Source organism: Drosophila teissieri, chromosome 2R (assembly GCF_016746235.2).
Source record: "Drosophila teissieri strain GT53w chromosome 2R, Prin_Dtei_1.1, whole genome shotgun sequence".
Classification (NCBI taxonomy): Eukaryota; Metazoa; Arthropoda; class Insecta; order Diptera; family Drosophilidae; genus Drosophila; species Drosophila teissieri.
In genome coordinates, this window is record NC_053030.1 from 4,084,403 (window position 1) to 4,109,307 (window position 24,905).

Genomic DNA, 24,905 nt, shown 5'->3' on the forward strand with positions numbered 1-24,905 from the left:
ACAAATTTAAAAATGTTTCGCTTAAAACAAATAAAATACAAAAGGAATTTTGCTCTGATATAAATCTTGGCCTAGTGAGTGCCTCAAAAACGAAGTGCACAACAAAATGATTGGAACATGCCACAGTAAAATAGGAATACAGTATGTAAGGACCACAAGATACAGATCAATCGTGAGATTAGTGTCAATTTCTTTTGAAGTATCTAGAGTTGGAACCGACACAAGTTAGCGGGTTTATAATTTAATGAGTAAAAGCGTATCAAAAATATATTATTTTTTGTTAGGTAGCGAACTTGGATTTTCGTTGATATGCATTGCTCTTAAGTAGTGGTAAAGGCTTATTTGCGTACTATTAATATTAACATACGGTCAAATTAAACCATACAAAATGCTATTTATTAAACAATCAATAACATAAATTATTTAAACGGAAAATTCAATTCTTTTAACCAAGAACTACCTTACAGCAATGAATAATTTCAGATCCATCTGTGACTCTAGATCCAGTTACTTAGTACTTTGCGGCTTTTGATACAGTTCTTCCTGCTGGGCATCCATTTCGTCAAATCTCTTGGACACGCCAATATGTTGATATGCAAGCAAGTCTAAGCACACAGATTCACAGCTAATGAACCTAGGCTTTTATATCGCTACAGATGTCTATTTATATATGTACAGAGGGAAAGTGCTTGTTCCACTTCTACGCGGAGCCTAGAACCTCATTAAGGATCATTTCGCGGGTCATTAGCTGTCCGTTGGTGACACGCGTCCGCGATCGACTCCGGCTGAGCTGGGCCCTCCTCTCCGCTCCCGCTGGTCGTTGTCGCCGGGCCTGTCTATTTCGCTGGCCAAAGGCAGAGCCTGTTTGGAGCGCCTCCAACAGACTGTCCATCACGCCCTCCTGCGTCTGCGGAGCATCCATGTCAACCACTGCCTTTTTACGCTGCTGGCGCTCTTGCTGCTCTCGAGCAGACTGTTCTCGGGCCTCCTGCAGACGGCGCTTCTTCTCCAGCTCCTCGCGTACGCGGACATTGTCGTTGTGCGCCGCTTGGAAGGCATCTTTGAATGTCTTGATGTCCGCAAAGAACTCCTCCATTGTGTATTTGCTGGGATCGAACGCATAGTACTCGCTGAGGTCCTTGAAGAGCTTCTCCATTTGCAACTGCATTTTGCCTGAAATTAACCCGAATGTTAGATAATTTGTTCTTGCTTTTGCAATATGCATGAAATATTCCTTCAGATCCGAAGGATAAATCTTACCCAGCACATCAACTTGTTGTCTGCACTCCTCGGCAAACTTGCCCATCACCTCGCTAAACTTATCATCATCACACTGCGGCACCTTGTTGTTCTGAAGATCAGTTTCCAGATTCTTTACAGCCGAATTCATTTGCCGCATTGCTTTTTGGATGGCATCCATGTTAACACGCGACGCTTTATTTACATGCGATAGATCGTCGTAGAAGTTAAGTGCATCTGGAAATTTCTTTTCCACCAGGTCAGCCAGGTAGTGCAGCAATGTCTGCTTATTATCCGCATCCTTTGTGTTGGACAGTTTTGTGAGATAACTGATCTCAAAGCCAAAGGCGGCCTCGTTTTTGGAGCCCGAGTTCATGTAGTTTCCAAGCAAGAGAATAAGCTCCAGGATCTGTGAGAACTTTTTGCTATTCCGGACCTCTTCGCATGCTGCAGTTCCTGCCACAATATCGGGTTTGATATCCTGCACCATGTCCGCATAGGTCAGCTTGAAGTTCAAATTGTGAAGTCGCGGCGAAAGACGCTTGATTTCCCCTAGAATTAAGTAAATTATAATTTCGCGCCTTCCGAATTACAAATTGCATTCCTCTTACCTATTGTGGCTGCAAACTGTTCAATTGGTGGTAGCGGTTCGCCCTTGGCCTTGATCTCCTGCAAACGCTTGAGTTGCTCTGGCGGCGGAAGGTACTGGATAAGTTGCTGCAGGATATTGGAGGACAGGATGGCGGTGTCGCAGCGCAGCAAGCAAATCTTGATCTGTTCGTAGGACAGATGCTTCAGCGATCCTCCCAACATAATAGCTAAATTCTGAGCAGTTTTCGAGTCGAGCACACGAAGATCAACATTTTTCTTTGTCAGTGTCGTCGGCTTATCCACCGCATCCTTCTGTTCTTTCTTCACAGGTTTAGAGGAGAATTTCATGGCCAGCTCTGCGAGGAAATCGTCCTGGGCCAGCTTATCCTCCTGGCACTTGACCCAGAACGCCTTATCGGACATTTTGGCCGGGACAATGGCCTTCCAGTTGGCCCGCTTCATGGGGTTCTTGACATCCCACTTCTTCTTCGGTTTCAAGCCATGAGGCAAAACGGGAACCATGGGCCCCATCATCATAGGCGGCGGCGGAGGCCCTCCCGGACGCATCATGCCAGGCATGGGTGGAGGAGGTGGTCCTCCCATCCCGGGCGGTGGAGGAGGTGGGGGCGGTCCACTTACCCTTCCCGGCATGGGAGGTGGTGGCGGAGGCGGAGGTCCACCACCTGCTCTGCCCGGCATAGGTGGTGGCGGTGGGGGAGGAGCACCACCTCCTCCTGGCGGAGGCGGGGGCATGGGTATATTTACTTTGGGTAGCTTATTGGGCGACGGAGCCGCCACACCATTAGCCTCCATCAGCTTGACTTTCTCCTCCAGATGAGCCGCCTTCGCTTCCGCCTCTTGCTTGGCACTCTCCAGCTGCTCGATCTTCTTCTCGTACTCCTCCGACCGCTTCGACTCCTTGGCCTTAGCCTTCTCCACAATATCGTCCAGCAGTAGAGAGGTGTCTATATTAAAGTTCCTGTTCTCAAAATTAGGATCACAGTAACCCTTGTGGAAGACGATTTGCGATATGCACTCCTCAATCAGTTGATAATAGGCAGGTCGGAAGTAGAAGTCATCCCTGATATACAGCAAATGCTGCAGGATGGATAGGAAATACGGTTCGGAAGTGGTGTCAGTCACCAGGTTCTTCAGCACATCGAAGCAATCGGTGGCATCGTCCATGTTGAAGGTGACATTATCGAAGCGCTGCACAAACTCCTCGAAATCATCCTCGCGGATCTCGTTGAAGATCTTGAAGTGCTGCTGCAGGGACTCGTTATTACTGGACTCCACGATTTTGGTAAACTCATCTAAGCGATCATATAGACCCATGCGCATAATCTCACACCTCAAATGCAAACGGAAGTTCAAATCAGTGGGCGTATTGGTGAGAGTATTAATAAAAATCAGACTGTGACAGGCCAACTCCCGTTTGGGGTCCTGTGATACCGATGCAAACAAGGCATCCACAATGGGTCGAAAGCGTTCGCTCGCTTTAAAGGATGTGGCTGCAATAGTGGTTATTGCTCGAAGAACCTTCTCGTAACCATTTCGCTCATAGACAATGCAAAAGGAGGCCAGTAGCTTGAGGGCTTCGCACATGGTCTGCGGCTTCCGGGGATCCAGAGATTGCGCCAGCAGCAGCACGACACTATGCTGATCCGGATTGAGCACCACGTTCAGACCCCATGTGTTGTTCATGATCGCCTTTAGGCATCGAATCGCTTCGAACTCGATCTTCTCGTAGCTGGCATTATTCTTCGAGCGGGCCAGCAGCTTCTCGATCGTCCCGATGCCCGCCACTCCAAACTCCTTGATCCACGAGATCGGATTGCTGGTAAGCGCCACGCGCAGAGATTCCACACATTGGTACACCTTGTGCGTGCTGTGCTCCCCATTCTGCAGATATTCCACATAGTCTATGGGCTTCTCGAAGCGGGAATTGGCGCTGCGCTCCAGTGAGTTTTTACCTGGAAGAGAAATCGGAGTTGGAGTCGGATGAGTGAGCGTATTGAATTTCTGTGAGCCTACTGGACACCGGTATTTCACATAGTAATCATAGGAATAATGTGTGGAAAAACCTATTTGTATATAATCTGGTACAGCTTTTGATAATTATTGTTTTAACCCTATTTTATTTTAAAGTTTCACACTTGTGATTCCAAATATACCTACGTTTGCACAATAGCAAAATAAACAAAAATTTGCCATTCACCTCACGTTTGTGGTGTTTCGCTGATAAGAAGTATGCTGGTTCATACCTAAATAGCTCAAGGCTTCCAAGTTTAAAGAAAGAGGTTTGTGTCCCACTGACAACACCCCTGAATTTAGTCATATCAGAACTGATTCATTCTTTCCTATCTTTACTCTGCAAAATCGACATATGTACTTTCCCACAGAGGCATATTGGCAATTTGAAAGGAAAATCACTTAACTAACGCTTAATTACCGCTTAAGAGGCGCTAATCTGGAATGTAATCTTTCATAAAATCAACTCATTAAAATACGTAATTGTGCATTAAATTGATTATTTTTTTCTTGTTTGAAGCTTTCACACTTCATGCTAGGATGATAAATGTTCTAGGAGGCTCAAATTTGTAGGTAATGTTTACACTTTGAAGGTTCGGCATAGTTGCTGCACAGCTTTATCTGGGAACTTTACTCTAAGAATGTGAGATAAGGGTAGTTAAAAGGCAATTACATCGCCCCACCTGTAGAAGGGAGACCTCCGCTGAAAGAGCACCCACCCTTTTTTATGATTACCTGACCACTGACATCACTCAAGTTGGCCAAAAAAAACTTCCCAACACTTATTCGTTTATCCGGCAAAACTCAACTACGTTAACTGTTTTATTAATTAACTCAAAACGGCAAACGAAGCGTGTTAATGAACAGCTTTTGGTACGGATCTTTTTTGTTGTCGGCCAGTCCATTGTTTGTGCATAAAATTGAATTTCGCAACAAGTGGGTTCTGCCACAATAAACACGACCCACAAATACTTATTTCAGTTTCTTTTACCTCTCACTTGGAGCTATCTGCACCTATAAGATACGATTTTGCCGCATCTGAAGATTACTGACAGGCGTCAGAATTTATTTTCAGCTCGATTCTGTCATAATGTGTTTAACGTTTTCGCATATTTGCATTTTATGACCGTTCCAAAGTGTAGGGAAAATCACCTATACAGCTCGAGAGACCCAGAGCAAAACTCTCTGCCTCCTACACTGAAAAGTAAGCCTAAATTAACACGATTAGAACTGACTAAGCCTTGAAAAAAAACCCAAAGCTCTAACAAATTAAATGTATATTGAATAATTTTCCCATTTCGATTTCTAAAAATAGTAGTCAATTTTCGGTACCTAGATTTGTATACGATGTTCAGTAAAATTATTTTCTGTGCACATCTCCATCTCTCTCACGCCTTCGCGTTGCACTGCTTATTCAACAAAAAGACCAAAGCGCGAAAAAAGAATCGTTTTCTCACTGCCACTTGACGTAATTTAAATTGTATAATGTGCAGTGCATGGTGGAGGAAATCCAATGTCTTCGCATTTTCACTTTTTGCGCTCCACTTTGTCACGCATTCTCCGTAGTACATGGGGTACATATATAGCACTTGGTATTACTTGATAGAATGGTCGAGGAGATAGTCCGAGGTTGTGGCGCAATTCAGCGTTACAAACGATAAGAGAACTTTGATTCCACACTCTGCAAGACTGATAATGGACCATGGCCATGGGGAACTAACTGGAGCGAAACCCCAAGAATGAAGCTGAAAGCAGAGCTGGCTTTCCAGCTGGCGATGTGCTACAGTGAAAATTAGCCCGAGGGTACAGTAGAGTACGGGGAGCGTACTAATCTTGGTAAATATGTGAATGAATACCATATAAATACAGCAATGTGTGGGAATATTCCAGCTACATATCGTTATAATAATTCTAGAAAATATAAGCAAATACAATAACCAAAGGAAGTTGTCACCCTGAAACATTGGCCCCAAAGCAAGTTGGCAGCTGAAAAGGCGCTGAGTAAACAGAAAACGAAATTCGCAGTGACTCGCACACAGCGAAACGGGGAAAGCACACGGACACGAGTACCGTTACCTTTTTATCTTATCAGAAGCGGAATGCAGTATTCCACGGGCACACGGCAAAAACAAAAACAGGTAGAAGGCAGAGTCATCCAGCTCGGTTGCACGAAAATCGATGGTGTGCTTGTTTGTATACCCTTGCAGTGGGTGTTACAATTTCGTCAACCAGGTTGGCCCTCTAAAGTAGCTTTGAACATTACGGATTAGGGAGTAGAGCTATACACTGTTAAAGATAACTGTTAAAGATGAAAGAAGGTGGAACAATATGTTCCAATATGTTCTAGACTAGATTTCCTATTTGGGAATAATTATACAACATTAGGAGGGCTTTCTGCTTAAAAGTGGCACTTGCATTGCTCTTCGTCGTGTTCTTTACCTTTCAAATGCCACATAATCATCTTCTGTCGCTCCTCCTTCGATTTGGCCAACAGGGGCTCCCTCTTGTCTTTCGGAATGTTCATGTCCTCAATGATCTCCAGGAACTTGGCATCCAGTTCCGCAACGGTTAGCTGCTGGATATACTGCTCAAAGTCCTCCACGCCCGGCACCACATAGTTGTCCGCTGACAGGGGTCGTCCGCCATGGGCCAGGGTTCCACTGCTGATTGTTCCGCCCTTGGACTTTGAGGGTCTTCCGAACAGGCTGTCCAAGAGCCCGCCGCCCGTGGATTTCGTTTTCTCGTGACGAGACATTCTGCAAAGAACACAGAAAAGTTGAGTTTGGTTCCTCTGCTTTGTATAAGTTTAAAAATCTAACCCCAGCTTTTTGAGACGCATTTCGGTGGATGGCTAGGCGAAAACTAAACAAAGATTAAACAACGATTTTCAAGGCATGCGCAGTCCTCAGTATTTTTGGGGAGACAACTTCACAGCTGTTTTTTGTTTACAAGTGTTCGAGAAGCGAGCAGACCGCCATTTCTGATGGCTTTCCAACGAATGCATCCAATCGATGGACGGATGGATGGGAGGTGGTCGATCATTATCAGCTTGGGTTTATTTACAATTATCTGGGGTGCCGTAATGTCGATTCAGCGTCAACGGAGTGTGGAATTTTCAATTAACACGTACATTCTGAGGGAACGAGGGCCAATACAGTGGTTCGTCAGTTGGGGTAGGGTGCCATTTTCCTTCAACATGTTTTACAATCTTGACAAAAATGCATACAAAAGTAGGGGAATATGCAGTATGAATTGTGTATATGGTAGAGTAACACTGCGTGACTGTTAGCAGCAAGTTGAAAAATGATTAGAAAAAGAACTACTCCGTATTTAATGATTTGAATGTACATATATATGGGAGATATTACACACAGGCCTTTAAAGCGTAAAAATTTTCCAATTTAGAATCCGAACATTGTGCTTTCAAAAACTTTCGAAGCGTGAAAACGGCTGATTATAATTATAAACAAAATCAGAAAACAGTATGCCGCAGCAAATTGGACAAATTCATTAATAATGCGCACTAAGTTTACAAAACGATGCGATAATTGCGGCGATCCAAAATAGGAATTAGCACGTTAGTTGTAGAGCTAAACGGAGAGACAATCGAAACAAGAGAGAAATGGGTAAGAATACATACATACATATGTATGTGGCTATTGAGTGATTCACTTGGCTGGCTGAACTGCTGGCCGTTAGCGTTTGAACATTTGAATTGCCTTGTATTGAAGGATGCGCTGGGAGCACGCATTGGCTTTTTGCGTTAGCTTGGCCAACGCAACTAATGAATCACTAATGGAATCGCGGCAGCTGGGGAGGTAGAAAAACAGAAAAATCCAGTAAAAAGGCAAACGAGCAACAGGTTTTGCGGATGGTTCTGGCTCGCTACACGGCAAACAAACTACTTAACAGTACGATTTGTTTGATAACTAAAGAAAACGCGATGGTTATTAGCACTCATAATTTGTATTAATTTACAATTTAATTTCAAGTTATGAGAGCAATAAGATAATAGAGCAGTCTGCACTTTAACGGTTGCGTTTCAATGCTCGCAATGCAAGGGATTATTCAATAAATATGTACATATGTGCATGGCTATTTTCTGCAGTGTAGCGAACAGGCCTGCCAACTGTCAGCAAATCATTCACAATGCTCGGCTAGAGAAATCAAATTTAATATTTCTTGTGACTCCGCAAAAGGCCAATTGTGAATGGAGTGGTGTGTATGTGGGCAGAGGAGAGTGCAAGGGAGGGGGCGAGAGTAGAGTGGAGAGTGGAGCGACAAGTCCAAGCAGGGCAACCATTTCTTTTCAGGTCGACAGTACACATAAGCATGTGCGGAGGAAATGCTTTCAACAAGATTTCTTTTGCCAAAGAATTTACAGCAATTGCCTCTTTCTCTATTTTGTTTACATGAACTGCGTCTCTTTCCCTCCCCTCCCCACACCAAAGCAACCACCCCTCCGGTCGACACTCTTTCCACACACCGATCTACATATGTCTTTCTCGCTTCCTCTCTGACATTAGTTGTGTGCTGCAACTGCGAAAATGTAAACAAGTATAAAACCGTCCAATAACCGCTGTAATTCCAAAGAACGGAGCAAGAATTGTTAAGAATGCGCTCACCTTCGTTTTGATATCTGTGTCGCCTGCTCACTTTTGATTTTTTTTCGGTGGTTTACGTCATAAGACCAGAAAAATAATGGCTTGCCACTCTCACACAGATAGAGCCACACACACACTCGCGCACGCACACAATCTCGCGATCAAACGGCTTTTGTTGTGGTTGTTGTTTTTAGGCTCTGGCTTTTTGTTTGTTTTATTGCGCGACGCTCGACACAAAAAACAAGCTGCGCGCACCGCTTCGAACACCTTTTCTTGCTGTGTAGTATTTTATACTTATTTAGTTGTTGCTTTTGCTTTCGACTTTCGGCCACTTGTTGCTTTTCAGCCGCGAATGATACATGGAACGCAGCCGGCTATCGGGTTTTTGTGCAACGCAAAACACTGGTCTATCTCGTTTTTAGACACTTGGCATGCAGATTGCTAGCTCTTCACGGCCGTTAATTGCGAAAAAACAAATTCTTAGCACAGGCGATTCGATTTGCTCAGCGCGTTGAGTTGATCGGAATTAGTGTGACCGCAGGTGGATCGCTCAAACATACCACACTGATTTTCACGGGTCATGGAAATACACCAATTTAAAGCGTGCACAACATAGTTTCTGGACTTAGCCTGTACTCGAACCAAACAATAAGCTGTAAGCCCGTTTTAACCACATATTCTTAAAACTAAATTTTGGATTTTATTTTCCACCGACTTTTTAATGGTACCAATTTAAAATCTGTAAACGTCTACAGGTATTTCAATAATATAAATATGTACGTATATATGAATACCGTCACACAAAAAGTGTATTTAATGAAGTTGGCAGCCCGTGTCCCGTCCTCCTTCTGATTTGCACATTCTGACAGTCCGACAGCCCTGTGCATTTTGATTTCTGAATGGGATTCTTTCTTCTTCTGGATATGCACCTAAATGAAGAGCATGCAGCGCAATAGGGACTCTTCCGGCTCCCAAGCCCGCAAGGGCAACCGTCCACCGGGACTCAGGGGCAAGGACATCGGGATGTATTATCGCAATCTTGCCCGACAGCGAAAGAAGGATCGCGGCGAGGATGCAGACCCAAAAGAGCCGCAAATCCGATTGGGCTGCAATGTCAGTGCTCCCAGTGGTGTGCTTGAGCGTGTGAAGGAGTTTATGGAGGACTACAGCCGAGCACCGGCCAGGGAAGACAAATATGTCGATGCTCAGTTTAAGCAACAGTTTCGGCACCTTTTGAGTGTAAACTTTGAGGAATTTGTGCTGGATACCAAGGAACGGAACGCGGGACTGGACTGCGTAAACCCCAAGCTGGACGAGAGACTGCAGTTAGAACTGAAACAACGCCAGTTGGAAGAGAATGGCAGGAAACGGCTGGCAGCACGGAAAAAGCTGCCCACCATGAAATACGCCGACGAAATTGTCCAGGCTGTGTGCGATAACCAAGTAATACTGATTGTCGGCAGTACTGGTTGTGGCAAGACCACTCAGGTGCCTCAAATCCTTCTTGACGACGCCATTTCCCGAGGATGTGCCTCCTCGTGCCGAATCGTTTGCACTCAGCCACGAAGGATTTCAGCCATCGCGATTGCTGAGTGGGTAAGTTACGAGCGCTGCGAGAGCCTGGGTAATTCGGTAGGCTACCAGATTCGTCTAGAGAGCAGAAAACCTAGGGAGAGAGCCTCCATCACATACTGCACCACAGGAGTTCTACTGCAACAGCTTCAATCGGATCCACTGATGCACAATCTAAGCGTCTTGATCTTGGATGAAATCCACGAACGCAGCGTGGAAACAGATCTCCTAATGGGTCTTCTAAAGGTTATCCTGCCACACAGACCCGATCTAAAGGTGATCCTGATGAGTGCCACTGTACGAGAGCAGGATTTCTGTGACTACTTCAACCACTGTCCCATGTTTCGCATCGAGGGCGTGATGTTTCCTGTGCAGATGCTCTATTTGGAGGATGTTCTGTCCAAGACGAACTACGATTTCCAAAAGACCCGCGATCGTCGCACCAAGCGGGATCTGCCTGAACGCAGGATAAAGCATGAGGCTATGATAGAACCGTATCTGCGACGCATCAGAAACTCGTACGATAGTCGTGTGCTCGAGAAGCTGCGCTTGCCTGAATCGGAGGGCTGCGAGGACATTGATTTTATTGCTGATTTGGTGTACTACATATGCGAAAACGAACCTGAGGGTGCCATTTTAGTATTCCTGCCTGGTTATGATAAGATCTCCCAACTGTTCAATATCTTGGATAAACCAAAGACTCCGAAGGGTCAAAGGTGGCGGGATCATATGGCTGTATTTCCATTACATTCCCTAATGCAATCAGGAGAACAGCAGGCAGTTTTCAGGCGACCACCGACGGGCAAACGTAAGGTTATAGTCTCTACAATAATTGCCGAAACGTCGGTGACTATTGACGATGTGGTTTATGTGATAAACTCTGGCCGGACAAAGGCCACCAACTATGACATCGAAACGAACATACAGTCGCTAGATGAGGTTTGGGTGACCAAGGCGAATACCCAGCAGCGAAAAGGCAGAGCAGGTCGAGTACGACCAGGAATATGCTATAATCTCTTCTCCCGCGCTAGAGAGGATCGTATGGCCGATATTCCGACGCCGGAGATACTACGCTCCAAGCTGGAATCCATAATTTTAAGTCTTAAGCTGCTGCACATCGATGATCCATATCGGTTCTTGCAAACTCTTATTAATGCCCCCAATCCCGAGGCCATCAAGATTGGAGTGGAACTGCTGAAACGGTGGGTTTAATAGTTTGGCCATTTGGTTTTATATGTAGAATGTAACATTTTTTACGAACAGCATTGAGGCGTTGGACCAGACGGGCACCCTGACTCCACTGGGCATGCACCTGGCGAAGCTGCCCATTGATCCCCAGATGGGAAAAATGATCCTGATGTCGGCACTCTTTTGTTGCTTAGATCCCATCAGTTCGGCGGCGGCCGCCTTGTCTTTTAAGTCCCCCTTCTACTCGCCTTTGGGTAAAGAGAGTCAAGTGGATGAAATCAAGCGGAGAATGGCCCGAAATATGCGAAGCGATCACTTGCTGGTGCAGAATACCATTAATGCGTACCGCGAAAGCCGCTATTCGCACACGGAACGAGACTTTTGCTATAAGAATTTCCTCAGCTCCGTGACACTGCAGCAGTTGGAGAGGATGAAGAATCAGTTCAGTGAACTGCTCTACAACTACAAGTAAGCTCATTTTATCACTGAGTAAAGTAAACTAAACTACTTACCTAATTTTAGATTTCTTGCATCTTCAAACTGTAAGGATACTGCAGCCAACAAGAATTCAGAGAAGATTCCCCTCCTGAGGGCCATTATAGGAGCGGGACTCTATCCGAATATGGCGCATTTGCGGTAGAAACTACAAAAATACCCAATAACAATAGAGGCGTTAACTGATTTATACATTTATGCAGAAAATCACGGCAGATCAAGAATAGAGTTCGCGCCATTCACACCATGGCAACAGACGATGGACGCCGTGTTAACTTCCATCCCTCCTCAGTGAACAGCGGAGAGAGTGGCTTTGACTCAGCATACTTCGTCTACTTCCAGCGGCAGAAATCCACCGATCTTTATCTGCTCGACTCCACAATGGTTTTTCCCATGGCACTGATCATTTTTGGAGATGGCGTGCAAGCGGGCGTGACCCAAAATACTCCATATCTATGCGTGGCTAAGACCTATTAGTGTGTATAACAAATCTTTCATGAATAAGATAAATCAAATTTGTTTCTTCCTTAGCTTTAAATGCAATCAGGAAACTGCCGACGTAGTCCTAGAATTGAGAAGCAATTTGGAGAAATTGCTGCTCAAAAAGGCTTTGTATCCGGCGCCGATTGGGGAAAATGGATATGAAAAGCAGTTGATCAAGTTAGTCTTACCCCAGGTTTTACTTAACAACAATAATCACATTTTCGTTTCCAAACAGAGCTATCGAATTGCTTCTCTCGCTGGACGAAAGACTCGGCGAGGACTATATATCATCTGATGAAATTGATGACATATAATCTGCCTCAGTAGCTTGATGTTGTAGTTTATTGTTAGCAAAACATTACATAATGTAATAATAAATTATAAGTGCAAACTAGTGATGCAATAACAAAGTTTCTTGGTAAATGCAATATTTAATCGTCCTCCAGTAGAGCAAACACGTTCCGAGACCTGGATGCGTCCTCCTCGATGGCGCAGTCGTCCTCATCAGCATTTGTCTCGTCATTGGAGCTATCCTCGTCTTCGTCCTCGCTATCGGCCGCTTAAATTTATGGGTTAATTAATAATTTTAGTTTTTACTCTTGCATTCTTAGCTACATACTATCTGAGCAGACGGATGATGTGTCGCCGTTGGTCTCGCTCTCCGGCTCATCTAATTCGACTTGCTGGTACTTCCTGACCTCCGCCACATCGGTATGCCGGAGCCAGTACTCTCGTCGCTCCTCAAATCCCGGCGGATAAAACTGCAGTACCAAGAGCTGTTGGCCGGCCAGGCACATGCGAAGGATATGATTCGCGGCCCGGTAGCGATCAGGCCTGGCTGCCTTGGCGGTGAGAAATCCCCTCTTATATGCCCAGGCATCGGAGATGGCCACCGCAGACCACTCATCGTAATCCTCGGGCAGGTGAAGACGCAAAAGCTGTGGTAGATTCAAATGTTCGCCAAGGAACTTCAGAGAGCGGTATGGAACAGACAATTGGGATATGGGGAAACTGCCCAGCAAAACTTGGAGGCTTTTCGGAGTACTCGAGGGAAAGACAAGACCGGGGCAATCACAAAGGCGAACAAGTGGCGTGAGGAAAATGGTCTGAAAGTGCTTCGTATGTCCGGGCGTGCGACTAACGCTTACCACCTTGCGTCCCTTCAAGGCATTGATCAGCGACGATTTTCCGACATTGGGAAATCCGATGCACCCAATGGTCAGAACCCCACTGTGATACTTAACGTGTTCGTGGGGCGTGGTGTCGATACTGCTGGTAATCTTGAGTTCACCCTCCACGGCCGTTGATATATCTTCCAAGATGTCAAGCTGATCACTACGCATGTCCTCGCGTATCTTCTGTTCCCAGGCCGTCAGATCTACCTCTCCTTGGACATAACGTTGGCATTCCTTGTAGATATTATACACTCCTTCCATACTCCTGCGATGGGCCTGAGGACCACGTTGACTTCCTTTGCGAGATCGGGGGAGAAAAGATGCAAAGAGCACCACTGGTAGCTGGGGGTAACAGTCGTGGAAGTATTGCCTCCAAGCCACCACCACATGCGATTCGACTAGATCCACCTTGTTGAACACCACTATAGCATGTTTCTTTAGCGTGTTGATAATATAGTCGTACAGTGAGGGTGGGAACATCAGCGTGGCATAGCGCACGTCCACAATGATCAGCAGGATGTCCGAGAACTCCAGGACTCGCCATAGCTGTCGCCAGGTTTCCAGATTCAGCTCGAACAGGGAGAGCTCCTTTGAGTCTCCAGCACGCTGCTTCTTTTGCAGCTCGTCTACGTATTCCTGGCAATTTGATGGGCATAGGAGTGGTATAATACCCATAATACCCAGTAAACTGACCTACCTTAAAGTACCGATTCTCGGTGCGATCAAGCTGTTCCTTGGACTCTGTGAGCGTCCAAGGTGGACGAATTGGGAAGTCGCAGCCAGAGAAGTATCGGTCGTCCACTTCCCGCTGGTTGGGACTAAGTACCTCGAACGGCTTAAATCCCTCCTGTTTCATCTGCTCGAGTTCCTTTTTGCCCTCCTGGTAGAACTGCAGATTATAGCGATTAACGTTCTTGTTTCGATTTCCGCCGCGTGCAAAGGGCTGCTCCATGAGTTTCCTGGTCGTTTCTGGCACATCGCTGTCCTCGTACGACTCCTGCGTGCTCCTCAGATACTTTGGCGGACCTGCCGGCGTAACATGTTAGTCATCCGCTTCGATTTTCCTTCCTAACGCCCCTTTTCGCAGGTGGCCACAACCAATGTATTCTCACCTTTTGTGTTGCGCTTCTGCAGCATCTGGTCCTTCTTCTTTTTGCCGCTAAAGGCCACCTTGCGCCGTTGCTGTGGCATTGTATTTGCGTCAAGTCCTGGTCTCACTCCCGGTCAATTTGTTTTGTCTAGCAACGGTGGCCAACTGAAAGTTACACTTAATTTGGAATTAATGTTGTTGCGGCTTTTCCCTTTTGCGAATTAAATGTTTCGCACCGGTTGGCAGCTCCGAAAGGGTTGTCAAGCTCGACAGTTGAGTCACGAAAATCACGTAAATAAATATAAATTGTAACTGGTGTTTATTGTGGCTCTTACCCTTTGATTTAACAAGATTGAATTGAAATATATAATAAATAAATACAAAGGCAGGAACTGGAGATTCAAGTTATTTAATTGTGCAGCGCAGATATTTTCGACTTCCTTGTCTCGTAAGAATATAAAAAATCACCTACAAGTTGGCATCCCTGTTTCAATGCTGTTCAAAGTGCACTTAATTTTCCTACTACTTTTCGGCCAAAAACTCCTCAAAAGATGCCGCTCAAAGGCATCAAGGTATTAGAATTCGTGGGCTTAGCACCAGGACCATTTTGTGGCAAGATCCTAACTGATTTTGGGGCCACCGTGACCCGCATTGACAAGGTAAGCAAATCGGGCGTTACATTTAATACATATCTAATCCTCAAAAATGATTTTATAATGTGAGTCCTATGTTCCCTTCTCATTCAGGTGATAGAAAACCCTTTGGATGTACTGCAGCAGGGAAAACGCACGCTAAGCCTGGATCTGAAGAACCCAAAAGGTCAGCAACTGGTGCGACGGTTGGCCAAGAAGTGCGATGTGCTCATCGAACCCTTTCGACCGGGAGTAATGGAGAAACTAAATCTGGGTCCCACCGACTTGTGCGCAGCCAATCCCCGCCTGATTTATGCCCGCCTCACGGGTTTTGGACAACATGGAAGACTGGCACCACGGGCGGGGCACGATATCAACTACGCTGCATTATCTGGAGTACTCTCCATGCTGGGCAGGCGCCACGAAAAGGTCACTGCGCCCATTAATCTTCTGGCCGATTTTGCTGGGGGCAGTGTAATGTGCGCTATGGGAATTTTCCTTGCCCTCTTGGAGCGCCACAACTCGGGAAACGGTCAAATGGTAGATGCCTCGATGGTCGAGGGAGCGGCCTATGTGGCCAGTTGGCTGTTTATGTCCCGGAATCTGGATATTTGGTGGAGGGATCGGGGTGACAACCTCATCGATGGTGGATCGTACTTTTATGATACCTACGAAACCAAAGATGGTCGCTACATGTCTGTGGGCGCCTTGGAACCGCAGTTCTTTGAGCTGCTAAAACAGCGTTTAAAACTGCCCGAAGATGTCAGCCAGTTTGGCGAAGAACATCAGGATCGGGGAAGGAAACTTCTGACTAAAGCTTTCCTTTCCAAGACCCAAGCTGAATGGTCGCAAATATTTGAGGATGTGGATGCCTGTGTCTATCCCGTTCTGGACTTCCGCGAGGTTCATAGACACGATCACAACAAGGAGAGGAAATCGTTCGAGGTGATTGAGGATTTAGTGGCGCCACGTCCCGCTCCACTCCTAAGCAGAACTCCAGGAAAGTTGCCCAAGGCAACTGATGATGCGCAGGTGAATTGGATAGACGAATTAGATCTTAAGCCCCACGAATTAAAGGACTTGGTGGAATCGGGGGTAGTTACGTTTCCAGAGAGGGCCAAGCTGTAGAACCTCTCCGCTTGAATGCCATCCCAATAAAACACATTTCTGGTTGCTCTTGCACTCAAAATTCGTTTATTCTCGCTCTTGCACACAGACACAGATTACATTTGCTAAAATTTCGCGTACAAACTATCAGTCATACAATTTGATTTGGAACAGTTAGGCCGCACTTTGATATTCAGAGGGGTTTCATTGTTTGTAATTGATAATACAGCATCAGCATACTAAATAACGTAACATAATTGATTCTCTCCTCTTGCAATCGTGGATCAAAGGTTCTCTCGCGCATCCCTACTTACTGGCTAATTAGGATTACCTAGCATACCGAGTAGCACATATACTTAAATTACTTTCGGCTAAAGCACCGCGCGTCAGCGTCACCAATCGTCAGTGTATATTTAAGATAATCGATTATAATGCTCATATGTACGTTGGTGTAATAAGTAGTAGGTAGTAGTAAGTGGCTTGTTATGTGAGTAATGTGTGGGAAAGGTGTAAATTTCACTAGTTGGCGTTTCGTGTGTTGTACGTTGTTTAGAGTCCCGCGTAAAGTAATCCTCGTGAGTCCTTAAGTATGTTGCTTGTCTTGTTGTTTGTTGTATGTATATAGTAAGTCTCAGTTCTCAGTATAAAATCAGTACCATATGTTACGTTTTTCATTTGTTTTAGCTCACACCTTCATTTGTGCATTCAATTGCAATCCTTTAAATGTTTACAAAAAAATATCGCTTCTTTGCTGCGCGGGGTGCTTTTTCTTACTTCACAGATATCTTATATATCCACACAAGTCTTTCACACAGCGTACACTCCATACAGATGATCGGATCACAGGCAAAGTTACAGTTGCATATTAGTTTATTTTTTTTTTTATCTTATATCAGACGACGACCATTCGCACACGCGGCAGGGGTCAAAAGGCAAGCCCGTTGAAAACCCTTAGTCTACATAGTGGAGTCTCCAAAAAGTGGGTCCACCATGCCTTTTTATTGGAGCTTGCCCCTAAACCGTTTGCCAATTCCCTGGCTTACTCTAGTGACATGAACTCTTCTTAACAGCTAGGTGTTACAAACTCGTTAGTCCCTCAATTTTAATGATTTTATGTTTGCTTTTGGAATGGTTACATACAACTTTACTCAGTCACAGGTCCAAGCACTCTGCTGTTTATAAAACTGGGAAATGTAGGTATGTATAAAAGGTAGAAATTTGTGCTAAATGGGTTGAGTGACGTGTTTTAGTTTGTTGATGATTTCTGCTAGACATACTCCTCCGTTCATCAGTCACTCTCTTAAACAACCATCGACAGGCATTACAAATTTCACAAATCATCATCTTCATTCAATCCACAAGTATCTTCCTCATCATTTTCAGCACCAAGCATTAGTGATGATGCTCAATCAACTCAATCAACACACCTGTGGAAAAAGGTTGAGAAATGTGATTATTAGCTACGATTTCGCTTGGAGTGTGTGATGGTTTGTCTTCTATATCAGCTAACATAAGTTGCTATATGAATTATAAAATTCTAGGCATCACTTACATGTTGCATGCCACAGCCTTTAACGTTCACGTTCCAGTAGGCGTTGCTCAGCTTTCGATTATCCCAAGATTCGGAGTCACTCATCTATATCATCCGCATACGATCATTCATAGCTAATGTTATGTTTATCTAATTAATGTGGGCATTTCATGTTTTCCTTAAGCGCTCTAAGTTGTCATTTCAAAGTTCCTTTTCTGATATGTTCAAATCTGATAAATCAAATGTTAATTTATTTCTTTCTTGGACGGCTGTGCGATACTTTATTGCGAAACTAGACAAATATTACCAATGAGACTATTTAGCTTTTGAAATGACAACTTGTAGAACCTCAGAATTCATGCATAGTTTGGAACAGGACTTCAACCTAATTTTCGAAATGTGTACAGAATCCGTATTTTATGTGCGCTTATATCTACAGTAGTTCACAATAGAACACTTCATTCTCGTTTTCACGTATTCTCAGTGTATGTTGTGAAAAGATTTTAAACGGTTACTTTCGCCTTCATTTGTATCCTCCATTTACTTCTCCATTGTTCACAGTCGCGTCTTTTTCGTAAGGTAGTTTCTGGTTATGTTTTTGTATGGTTTCTATGGTTTGTTTATGATAAAATAACTAAATGAAGTATGATTCGCTGTTTTTCCTATCAAGCTGTCATGTAGTGTCTTTATGCGTTCTATATCTCTATGGAACTTATGGTTTGCGGGGTGCCAAAGAATTTGCATTTAAAGAATTCAAGAATTTCAAATCTTTCCTAATGCATCAAAAAGTATGCTGGCAAATCGTTTCGATTTCAAGTAAAATATGTGCAACACACTTTAAGAAGTCGTTAGCATAATTGCAAATTTTTATAAATTTTCCAGCACCCCTGCGATTTATTTAGTTATGTTTTTTGTATACCCTGGTCCGTTGCGTATTTATTTTTAGTAGTTGCGTTTACCTAATATATATATATTAATTATACAAGTGTTGTGTGTGCTGCAGGTAGTTGCTTGGTTGTTATTTTTGCTGTATTCTTTGTTTCTCGTTGTTGTTTTCCCCACTTTTAGGTAAATACAAAAGGTAAAATGAGGGGTAAACTAACTAAGCGTCATTGGTTGGAATTAATGAGAGCACACTAAATCGTAAACACAAAAAATAAAATAATTTCCAAAGTTCGTGCTTCTGCGGGCTTTGAGCGAGGCTGACTTACGCTTGGGGTTTGTCTTTAAAGTAATTTAGGAGCTGGGTCCGTGAAACAGCCACGCCCAGGCCTTTGTACGTCCCTAAGTCATTTCGTATTTCGTTTTAGTTGCTAGGTTGGTTTCGTTTTCAGTCGTCTTGAGTGTTTAACATTTAGGTTCGTTTCGTTTGCTTGTAAATTTAAATTCAAATCCGTTTAAAATCTTTTTGAATTGCTGTTCGGTTTTCCTTAGGTCTAAAATCATTCGTTTCACTAGAAAAGTTCTTACGCTTAATCCATAATATCACACAACACGCCGATACACACGCGCGCCACAAAAAAGGGAAATCCTTATCCAGTTTTAAACTTTTTGTGGGGTCTCTCGCAATCAAAATACCACTTACAGAGTTTCCCTCAAGCATTCATCACAGCATAACTATTGGCAATGGGGATAGGGGTCGGACCACAGGCACGCAACTTATATACTCTAGGTAATACATACTCGATCTCAGCCATATATTTCACTCCATCACATTCGGTTCGGTTCACACTCAAGACATTCATTCTTAATTTATATATTTTTTTGTTGGGCTAGTGAGGGTAGTAGGATAGATACATGAGTTCTTAGATCCTAAAGCGTGGCTCTTAAATCCGCTACAAGTTAATGTTTCCAAAGGGGGCAGCAATGCATTCAATGTATTTTTTCTTGTTAAAGCAACTATTTTCTACCGATTTTTATAAGTAATTTTAAATTTTACATAATTTGAATAACAGCTTCGTTTGCCTTTTTGGTAATGCTTAAAATCGGGTTACTAAAGCGCTGGTTGCCGTAGCCTACCCAAAACTAAACTGCCATTAAAGCCGGTTTGTAAAAATGTCAAAGTCCGTACAGCAGTAACTATCAATTGCGAAGTGCTTTAGTCAATGGGTAGTTCGTTTTTGGATTTGCATTACCGAGCGAGGACAATAAGTAAGAGATAAATAACTCACACGAATATTAACAGACCTTAATTAAAATATTGAGTCGAAACAGTGGTTCGTAATGGAGCTTAAAACTAGGGGGGAGTTTTATAAACAGTTGGTCTTAGCATTTAGAAGTTGCACAGCAACAATATATCGGACAAACAAACTTAGCAGATAGAATCTTTTTATCAGAGAATTCGGACTGGACTGCAAAAATAGAGAAATGTGTGAAAATGAAAATTAAAAACAAACTCGGATCAATCATAGTAGAATGGTCGATTTTGGCGCAAGCAACTACGATTAGAAACGTTTTACAAATACCATTTTTTTTAATGTTTTCAAGAATTGTTTTCCAAGAATCGACACATCCTAGGTAACCACTCATTCGATGATGCAACACTTAGTGGGAATGTCATGTACTCACCAGTTTGACTGCATAACATACAATCTTGAGGGTCTGGTGGGAAGCAGAGAAACATTAACCTCTAGCAGGTGGCCTACTGCGTGATGACCTGGGTATTGATTTTTTTGATCTCCTTGACGGCCCAGGTGCACAGCATCTTGGTTCGCTGCGCCTTGGAGCGCTTGCCCTCGGCCAGGAATTGTGTAATGATGGCATCGTCCAGCAGCGGGTACAGCCGCGGACCGAACGAAGTGCAAAGATCGCCAATGAAGCCAGCGGCACTGGCCAACATCGAGTCGGACACGTCGCCCTCCTGAGCGATGCGCTTAATGAACGAAATAATGTGCATCAGGTGAGGCTCCATGTGCATAACGTCAGGATGAGCAGTCTGGTCCACGCCCTTAAGACCCTGAATGATGCCGGTGTAGGCTTCAAGAACGCTTTCACGCAGCTCGTTTATGTATTCGTTCATATCAAAGTTGTTGGCGTCCGTCTGAAAATGAATAAAACGTGTTAACGGTTCATTTCTTTACCATATGTGTTTTAAGAACCCTAACCTGCAGATTGGACGCAGCGCGCAACATATCTAGGACCATGCTCAAATATGTCAGGAAGTGGCTGCCAATGCTCAACCCAATATCCCCGAAAGCCGACAGGATCTGGGGCTTGACGCTTCTATGCAAAGTCGGTTCCGCTAGATTGTTTATCAATACGGTCATAATCTCGTTGGCGTAGGGCACCATTAGGTCCTTAAGGGCGCGGAAAATGTCGCCGGTGAGACCAACAGATGCGCAGCAGACCTGGTACTCCTGATGATTCTTCAGACCCATGACGAGGAAGTCCTTAAAAGCCGGCATGTACTTGGCGAACTGTGCTCCCAAAAGTTCAACCAGGGTCGAAACGGCCAGGAAGGCATCCTCCTGCACTCCACCCGACTTTCCAGCACTTGAGTTAAACATGGTCAGCAGAGCGGTCATGATAGCATCGGAAATTTGAGGAGCATCCTGTTCATGGACCTTCCTCAAAACGCTTTGCAGAGTGGCGCAAAGAAGCGATTGTAGGTCGTTGAACTGGTGACGATCGCTGTGATTGTTTATCTGGGTTTCCATCTGCATCACTTGGTTTAAGCGCTCCAAAATCACCAGCGTGGTGCGCTGTACCACCAAATAGCAATCCAGGGGCGAGTTTTTGATCATATCCATCAGTGCTTCATAAGCAGCGCCTCGCAAGTTGGCTTGAGCTCCATCCGATCGATCAGTGGTTTCCAGCAGCTGGGTGATGATGTACTCAAAGTACGGGGACAAGGCGTAAGTCTCCGGAGTCTCTCCCTCGGTGGTGACCGCTGCCTCGCAAGCGGCATCGGAAAGGCCAATGAAGGCCCAGCACACGTTGGCCGCTACACGGGGCTCCGACTTTAAGCTCTTCACGAAGCACTCCAGAAGAGTTTGAAGATATGTCTTGTTGATAGCCGCCTCGGGAATTATCTGTTAGGGAAAAGCAGTTAAAAATTAGTAATATGCATCTTCATTAAACTTTCCCTCCTACGCACATCGCAAATGCGTCCGAAGGTCCAGGCGGTGGTATCGCGCACGATAACACTGGAGTCGTACATCAGTCGAATAAGCGTGGGCATGGCCTGCTCCACGAGCGGCTTTAAAGTATTGGTCTCCAATCCATTCAACACGGAGCCGAAAGTCATCACCGCTGCGTCGCGGAATCGCCAATTAGGTGACTCTATGTTTTCCTTGATGAAGGGAAGCACATGTGGCACAATCTCATCCTCGCAACAGGTGGCCAGCACCATGAGGCAAACGGAGGAGGCCTTCGCCGGGCTCCAGGTGTCCTCGTCATCGCACTCGTCTTGCTTGGTTAGTTTCTCCACGAGAACGGGCGTCAGGAACTGCAGAGCACCGCGAGCATAGTGCTTGGATACTCGCTGCGGAGCGCGGCCTTGATCGGTGGCCTCCTGGCTTTCGATAGCCAGATCTACCTCCTCATCGCAGACGTTCGTCCAGAACTCTATGCCTTGCAGCGCTACAGCATCGTTCTCTGACTTCATGGCTGCCAAGGTAATAGGAAAAAGAGCCTGTGCCATGTAGGGCTCCATGAACTGGTAGTAAAGGGTCATAACCTTCACCAGACACTGCAGAGCGGCGACGCAGATTTGCGAATCCTGACACTGAGTGGCTTCGCACACCACCTCCATGATGAAGTTGCGCTCCATGTCCTTTTCAAAGTTTGATTTGGTAAACTCCAGCGAGTTGTGAAGGGCCGTGGTGGCCGCCAAGCGTACATGATTGCTCGGTTCCACCTTTCTCATGCCGTGAATAATAGCAGTGAGCACATCGTTGGACTGGTTCTCCAGGACGCCGAAACGAATGTCCTGACAGATGTAGCCAATCGCCTCCAGCGCGGACTCGCGATGCATCTCGCTGGATCCTTCGCTGACCACCTTGTTCACCAGTGTCTGGATCAGCATGGGCCAGCGGTTTATGGACAGTTCGATCACGGCGACATAGGCCACGCACTGGGCGGCGCAGGACGGTCTCGTGTTCTCGGTACCCAAAGCAGCCAGGATCTGAAAGAAATTCGCAGTTATTTAGTGCCACCCGTACTACAAGTAAAATGTTTCATAGCAGTTTATATATAACTTACGTTATTCTTGATCAACTCGCGGATTTCGCTGGGAAACTGATGCCAGCGCTCCTGGTACTGTTGGCTGATCTTCTCGTCCTTGCTGGTCAGGTGGTTCTTCAGCTGAAGACCGGCTGCCATTCGCGCCACCGCGCTGTTGGTCGTGTTCACTAAGATCTCTGACAGCGCCTTGAGAAATTCTGGCAGATTGCTGGCCGCCGCCTGCTCCAGGAAGTTCTTCGCCGATAGCAACTCATTTTTGTCTGAAAATGTCCGGAATTTAGCAAGTGAAAATTCCAAGTAAGAATGGACAATAAGAAATTTCGATTAATGTCAATAGAAGATTGCATTTATGGACGTGTCAGGCCACCATTTTGGGGTCGGATTAAAGCTTTGGGATAGGCCTTAACATTTATATAGTATTGGAACATGATGGAGTGAACAGGGACTGACTTCGCCTTCTTTCATAAGGGGAAAGGGTATATGTACATTCGAAGAATATTGTTTAATAAGAACACAGTTAATGGCCAATGCATTGAAAGGGTGTTTGCCTTAAAGAGCTAAGCACTGAATTGCGGCATGAAGCATGAAGCATGTTATCTCCAAGCAATGCGCAAGTTCGCAGGCATTCTTTATCGGCAACCGGAAGAACTGGCCACCAAGCATACGAGGGTGACTCCGAAGCGACGCCTCACCGATTCCTAGAGTTAGTGAGGTTATGTCTCAGGCTGTTCGTAAATCCTTAATTGTAGGAACGCGAGTACTGCGACACACAGACGCGCTGCCAGGGGGGACATACCAATATGTATGTACGTGGATGCACATGTGTGCGTAAGCCCCTAGCAACCAAACATATGCGAGCGCCTATTGCAACCCTGCGCAACATACAACGCGCGTCCCTCCCGCCAATCGAAGAAAAAATCCATAGTTTTCAGATTTGTACATATGTACGAGTGGGGGAAACTCACCTGGCGACACCGTCTTCTCCAAAATGGCAATCAATTGCATGGCGATATCGGAAGTCATGTTTTCGCACTTTTTCTGTCTATATGATTTCTACTTCCCTTTCCGTTTCTTTCTGCAGCTCGTGCGTCTGTGTGAGTGTGTGGGTGATGGAATTTTTGCGTAATTACTAGACAATGCTAGTCTTTCGGCTGCAAATAGTGGAGACAAAAGAAGTAAACTTAGTAAGCTGCTCCGCTGAAATTGGCGACAGGTTGCAACACCTCGAACGTCACTCAAATTGATTTTTTCGCGCACACACATACAGGCGCGTCCAGTGGAACTCCACATTCTACTCACATTGTGTTTGGTTTTCTCCGGAACAGTAAAAAAGCGCGGGATTCCTGACGGCGATTTACTTAGTTATGTATATTTATTGTAATCCTATTTAAATGTCGCAGAACTTCCGTTTATCTGCTTATATTTCTTGAGGCTCCGAATTGAAGTAGGGCTGAAACAAAAATCGATTTTTATTCGCTACTGTCGAGGTTTCGATGAAATTAGCTACAGCTTTTCGATGGTTTTCATTCAACTATCGGCAGTTTGTAATTCTATTCACACATTAATGAAGTATCCTTAGATGCGTAAGAAGTGTGAAAAAACTCGACAAAAAAGAATATTGTTGTGGTAAAGGCCCAAATACTTACCGATTCCATGAAATTCCGTTCGCCTCCCTAAAAATCAATCGTTAAATTTGAATGTTGGGGCTTATCGAAGAATTTTTTAAGCAAAGAAGCAGTCAAACGATAGAACTAGTATAACTAAATAATCGAATAAAATGATTTAAGAGTCGTAGGTAAAACAACGTATAAAATAACAAAATTTGATCATATTTTCCGAAACTGTTAATGGGAATATCTAAGAATATCTATCACAACTAATCGTTTTTATTTATCGCTTGCATAATTTTGGAGAACAAGTCAGTAAATTAATTTAAATATAACAGTTCATTAGTCCCAGAAACCCGGATTTGCAAGTAATAAT

General features: G+C 44.7%; 5 protein-coding genes across 7 annotated transcripts; 2 read left to right on the forward strand and 3 right to left on the reverse strand.

Moving 5' to 3' along the window:
- Nucleotides 1-374: 374 nt before the first annotated feature.
- On the reverse strand, nucleotides 375-9,004 carry LOC122612521 (protein diaphanous). 2 transcript variants are annotated; one of them, XM_043786201.1, is made up of 5 exons: nucleotides 8,487-9,004; nucleotides 6,301-6,617; nucleotides 1,851-3,803; nucleotides 1,261-1,791; nucleotides 375-1,173 (listed from the first exon to the last, which is right to left on the reverse strand). In XM_043786201.1, exons 2-5 carry the CDS (start codon nucleotides 6,614-6,616, stop codon nucleotides 701-703), a joined length of 3,273 nt encoding a protein of 1,090 aa, XP_043642136.1. In that variant the 5' UTR covers nucleotide 6,617; nucleotides 8,487-9,004; the 3' UTR covers nucleotides 375-700. The 2 variants fall into 2 exon arrangements, with proteins under 2 accessions (XP_043642136.1, XP_043642135.1); XM_043786200.1 differs by lacking the exon at nucleotides 8,487-9,004 and adding an exon at nucleotides 6,681-6,805.
- Nucleotides 9,005-9,240: 236 nt separating this feature from the next.
- Nucleotides 9,241-12,613, forward strand: LOC122612522 (ATP-dependent DNA/RNA helicase DHX36). Its single transcript, XM_043786203.1, has 6 exons — nucleotides 9,241-11,239; nucleotides 11,301-11,693; nucleotides 11,748-11,861; nucleotides 11,924-12,196; nucleotides 12,252-12,380; nucleotides 12,439-12,613. The coding sequence occupies exons 1-6, from the start codon at nucleotides 9,399-9,401 to the stop codon at nucleotides 12,515-12,517; spliced, it is 2,829 nt and encodes a 942-aa protein (XP_043642138.1). The 5' UTR covers nucleotides 9,241-9,398; the 3' UTR covers nucleotides 12,518-12,613.
- Nucleotides 12,527-14,709, reverse strand: LOC122612525 (guanine nucleotide-binding protein-like 1). Its single transcript, XM_043786207.1, has 4 exons — nucleotides 14,491-14,709; nucleotides 14,076-14,404; nucleotides 12,823-14,014; nucleotides 12,527-12,762 (listed from the first exon to the last, which is right to left on the reverse strand). The coding sequence occupies exons 1-4, from the start codon at nucleotides 14,567-14,569 to the stop codon at nucleotides 12,635-12,637; spliced, it is 1,728 nt and encodes a 575-aa protein (XP_043642142.1). The 5' UTR covers nucleotides 14,570-14,709; the 3' UTR covers nucleotides 12,527-12,634.
- Nucleotides 14,710-14,859: 150 nt separating this feature from the next.
- LOC122612526 (alpha-methylacyl-CoA racemase) lies at nucleotides 14,860-17,386 on the forward strand. Its single transcript, XM_043786208.1, has 2 exons — nucleotides 14,860-15,127; nucleotides 15,215-17,386. The coding sequence occupies exons 1-2, from the start codon at nucleotides 15,020-15,022 to the stop codon at nucleotides 16,226-16,228; spliced, it is 1,122 nt and encodes a 373-aa protein (XP_043642143.1). The 5' UTR covers nucleotides 14,860-15,019; the 3' UTR covers nucleotides 16,229-17,386.
- On the reverse strand, nucleotides 17,329-24,691 carry LOC122612523 (importin subunit beta). Of its 2 annotated transcripts, XM_043786205.1 has the most exons (9): nucleotides 24,569-24,691; nucleotides 24,222-24,372; nucleotides 23,888-24,073; nucleotides 22,941-23,182; nucleotides 21,835-22,863; nucleotides 20,843-21,769; nucleotides 20,307-20,778; nucleotides 17,760-17,872; nucleotides 17,329-17,634 (listed from the first exon to the last, which is right to left on the reverse strand). In XM_043786205.1, exons 3-7 carry the CDS (start codon nucleotides 23,943-23,945, stop codon nucleotides 20,380-20,382), a joined length of 2,655 nt encoding a protein of 884 aa, XP_043642140.1. In that variant the 5' UTR covers nucleotides 23,946-24,073; nucleotides 24,222-24,372; nucleotides 24,569-24,691; the 3' UTR covers nucleotides 17,329-17,634; nucleotides 17,760-17,872; nucleotides 20,307-20,379. The 2 variants fall into 2 exon arrangements, with proteins under 2 accessions (XP_043642140.1, XP_043642139.1); XM_043786204.1 differs by lacking the exons at nucleotides 17,329-17,634; nucleotides 17,760-17,872 and adding an exon at nucleotides 19,479-20,089 and having other exon boundaries at nucleotides 24,569-24,690.
- Between the last annotated feature and the right edge of the window lie 214 nt (nucleotides 24,692-24,905).

Coding starts and splice junctions, on each gene's coding strand:
- LOC122612521 (XM_043786200.1), bottom strand. CDS start 6,700: ATGCGTCTCAAAAAGCTGGG. Junction 6,618..6,680: donor ATGCGTCTCAAAAAGCTGGG/GTTAGATTTTTA, acceptor TGTTCTTTGCAG/AATGTCTCGTCACGAGAAAA. Junction 1,792..1,850: donor ACAGTTTGCAGCCACAATAG/GTAAGAGGAATG, acceptor ACTTAATTCTAG/GGGAAATCAAGCGTCTTTCG.
- LOC122612522 (XM_043786203.1), top strand. CDS start 9,399: ATGAAGAGCATGCAGCGCAATAGGGACTCTTCCGGCTCCCAAGCCCGC. Junction 11,240..11,300: donor GGAGTGGAACTGCTGAAACG/GTGGGTTTAATA, acceptor TTTTACGAACAG/CATTGAGGCGTTGGACCAGA. Junction 11,694..11,747: donor GAACTGCTCTACAACTACAA/GTAAGCTCATTT, acceptor ACCTAATTTTAG/ATTTCTTGCATCTTCAAACT.
- LOC122612525 (XM_043786207.1), bottom strand. CDS start 14,569: ATGCCACAGCAACGGCGCAAGGTGGCCTTTAGCGGCAAAAAGAAGAAG. Junction 14,015..14,075: donor CCGAGAATCGGTACTTTAAG/GTAGGTCAGTTT, acceptor TCAAATTGCCAG/GAATACGTAGACGAGCTGCA. Junction 12,763..12,822: donor ATCATCCGTCTGCTCAGATA/GTATGTAGCTAA, acceptor CATAAATTTAAG/CGGCCGATAGCGAGGACGAA.
- LOC122612526 (XM_043786208.1), top strand. CDS start 15,020: ATGCCGCTCAAAGGCATCAAGGTATTAGAATTCGTGGGCTTAGCACCA. Junction 15,128..15,214: donor CCGTGACCCGCATTGACAAG/GTAAGCAAATCG, acceptor CTTCTCATTCAG/GTGATAGAAAACCCTTTGGA.
- LOC122612523 (XM_043786205.1), bottom strand. CDS start 23,945: ATGACTTCCGATATCGCCATGCAATTGATTGCCATTTTGGAGAAGACG. Junction 22,864..22,940: donor GCGAGTTGATCAAGAATAAC/GTAAGTTATATA, acceptor AATTTCTTTCAG/ATCCTGGCTGCTTTGGGTAC. Junction 21,770..21,834: donor CCTTCGGACGCATTTGCGAT/GTGCGTAGGAGG, acceptor TTTCCCTAACAG/ATAATTCCCGAGGCGGCTAT.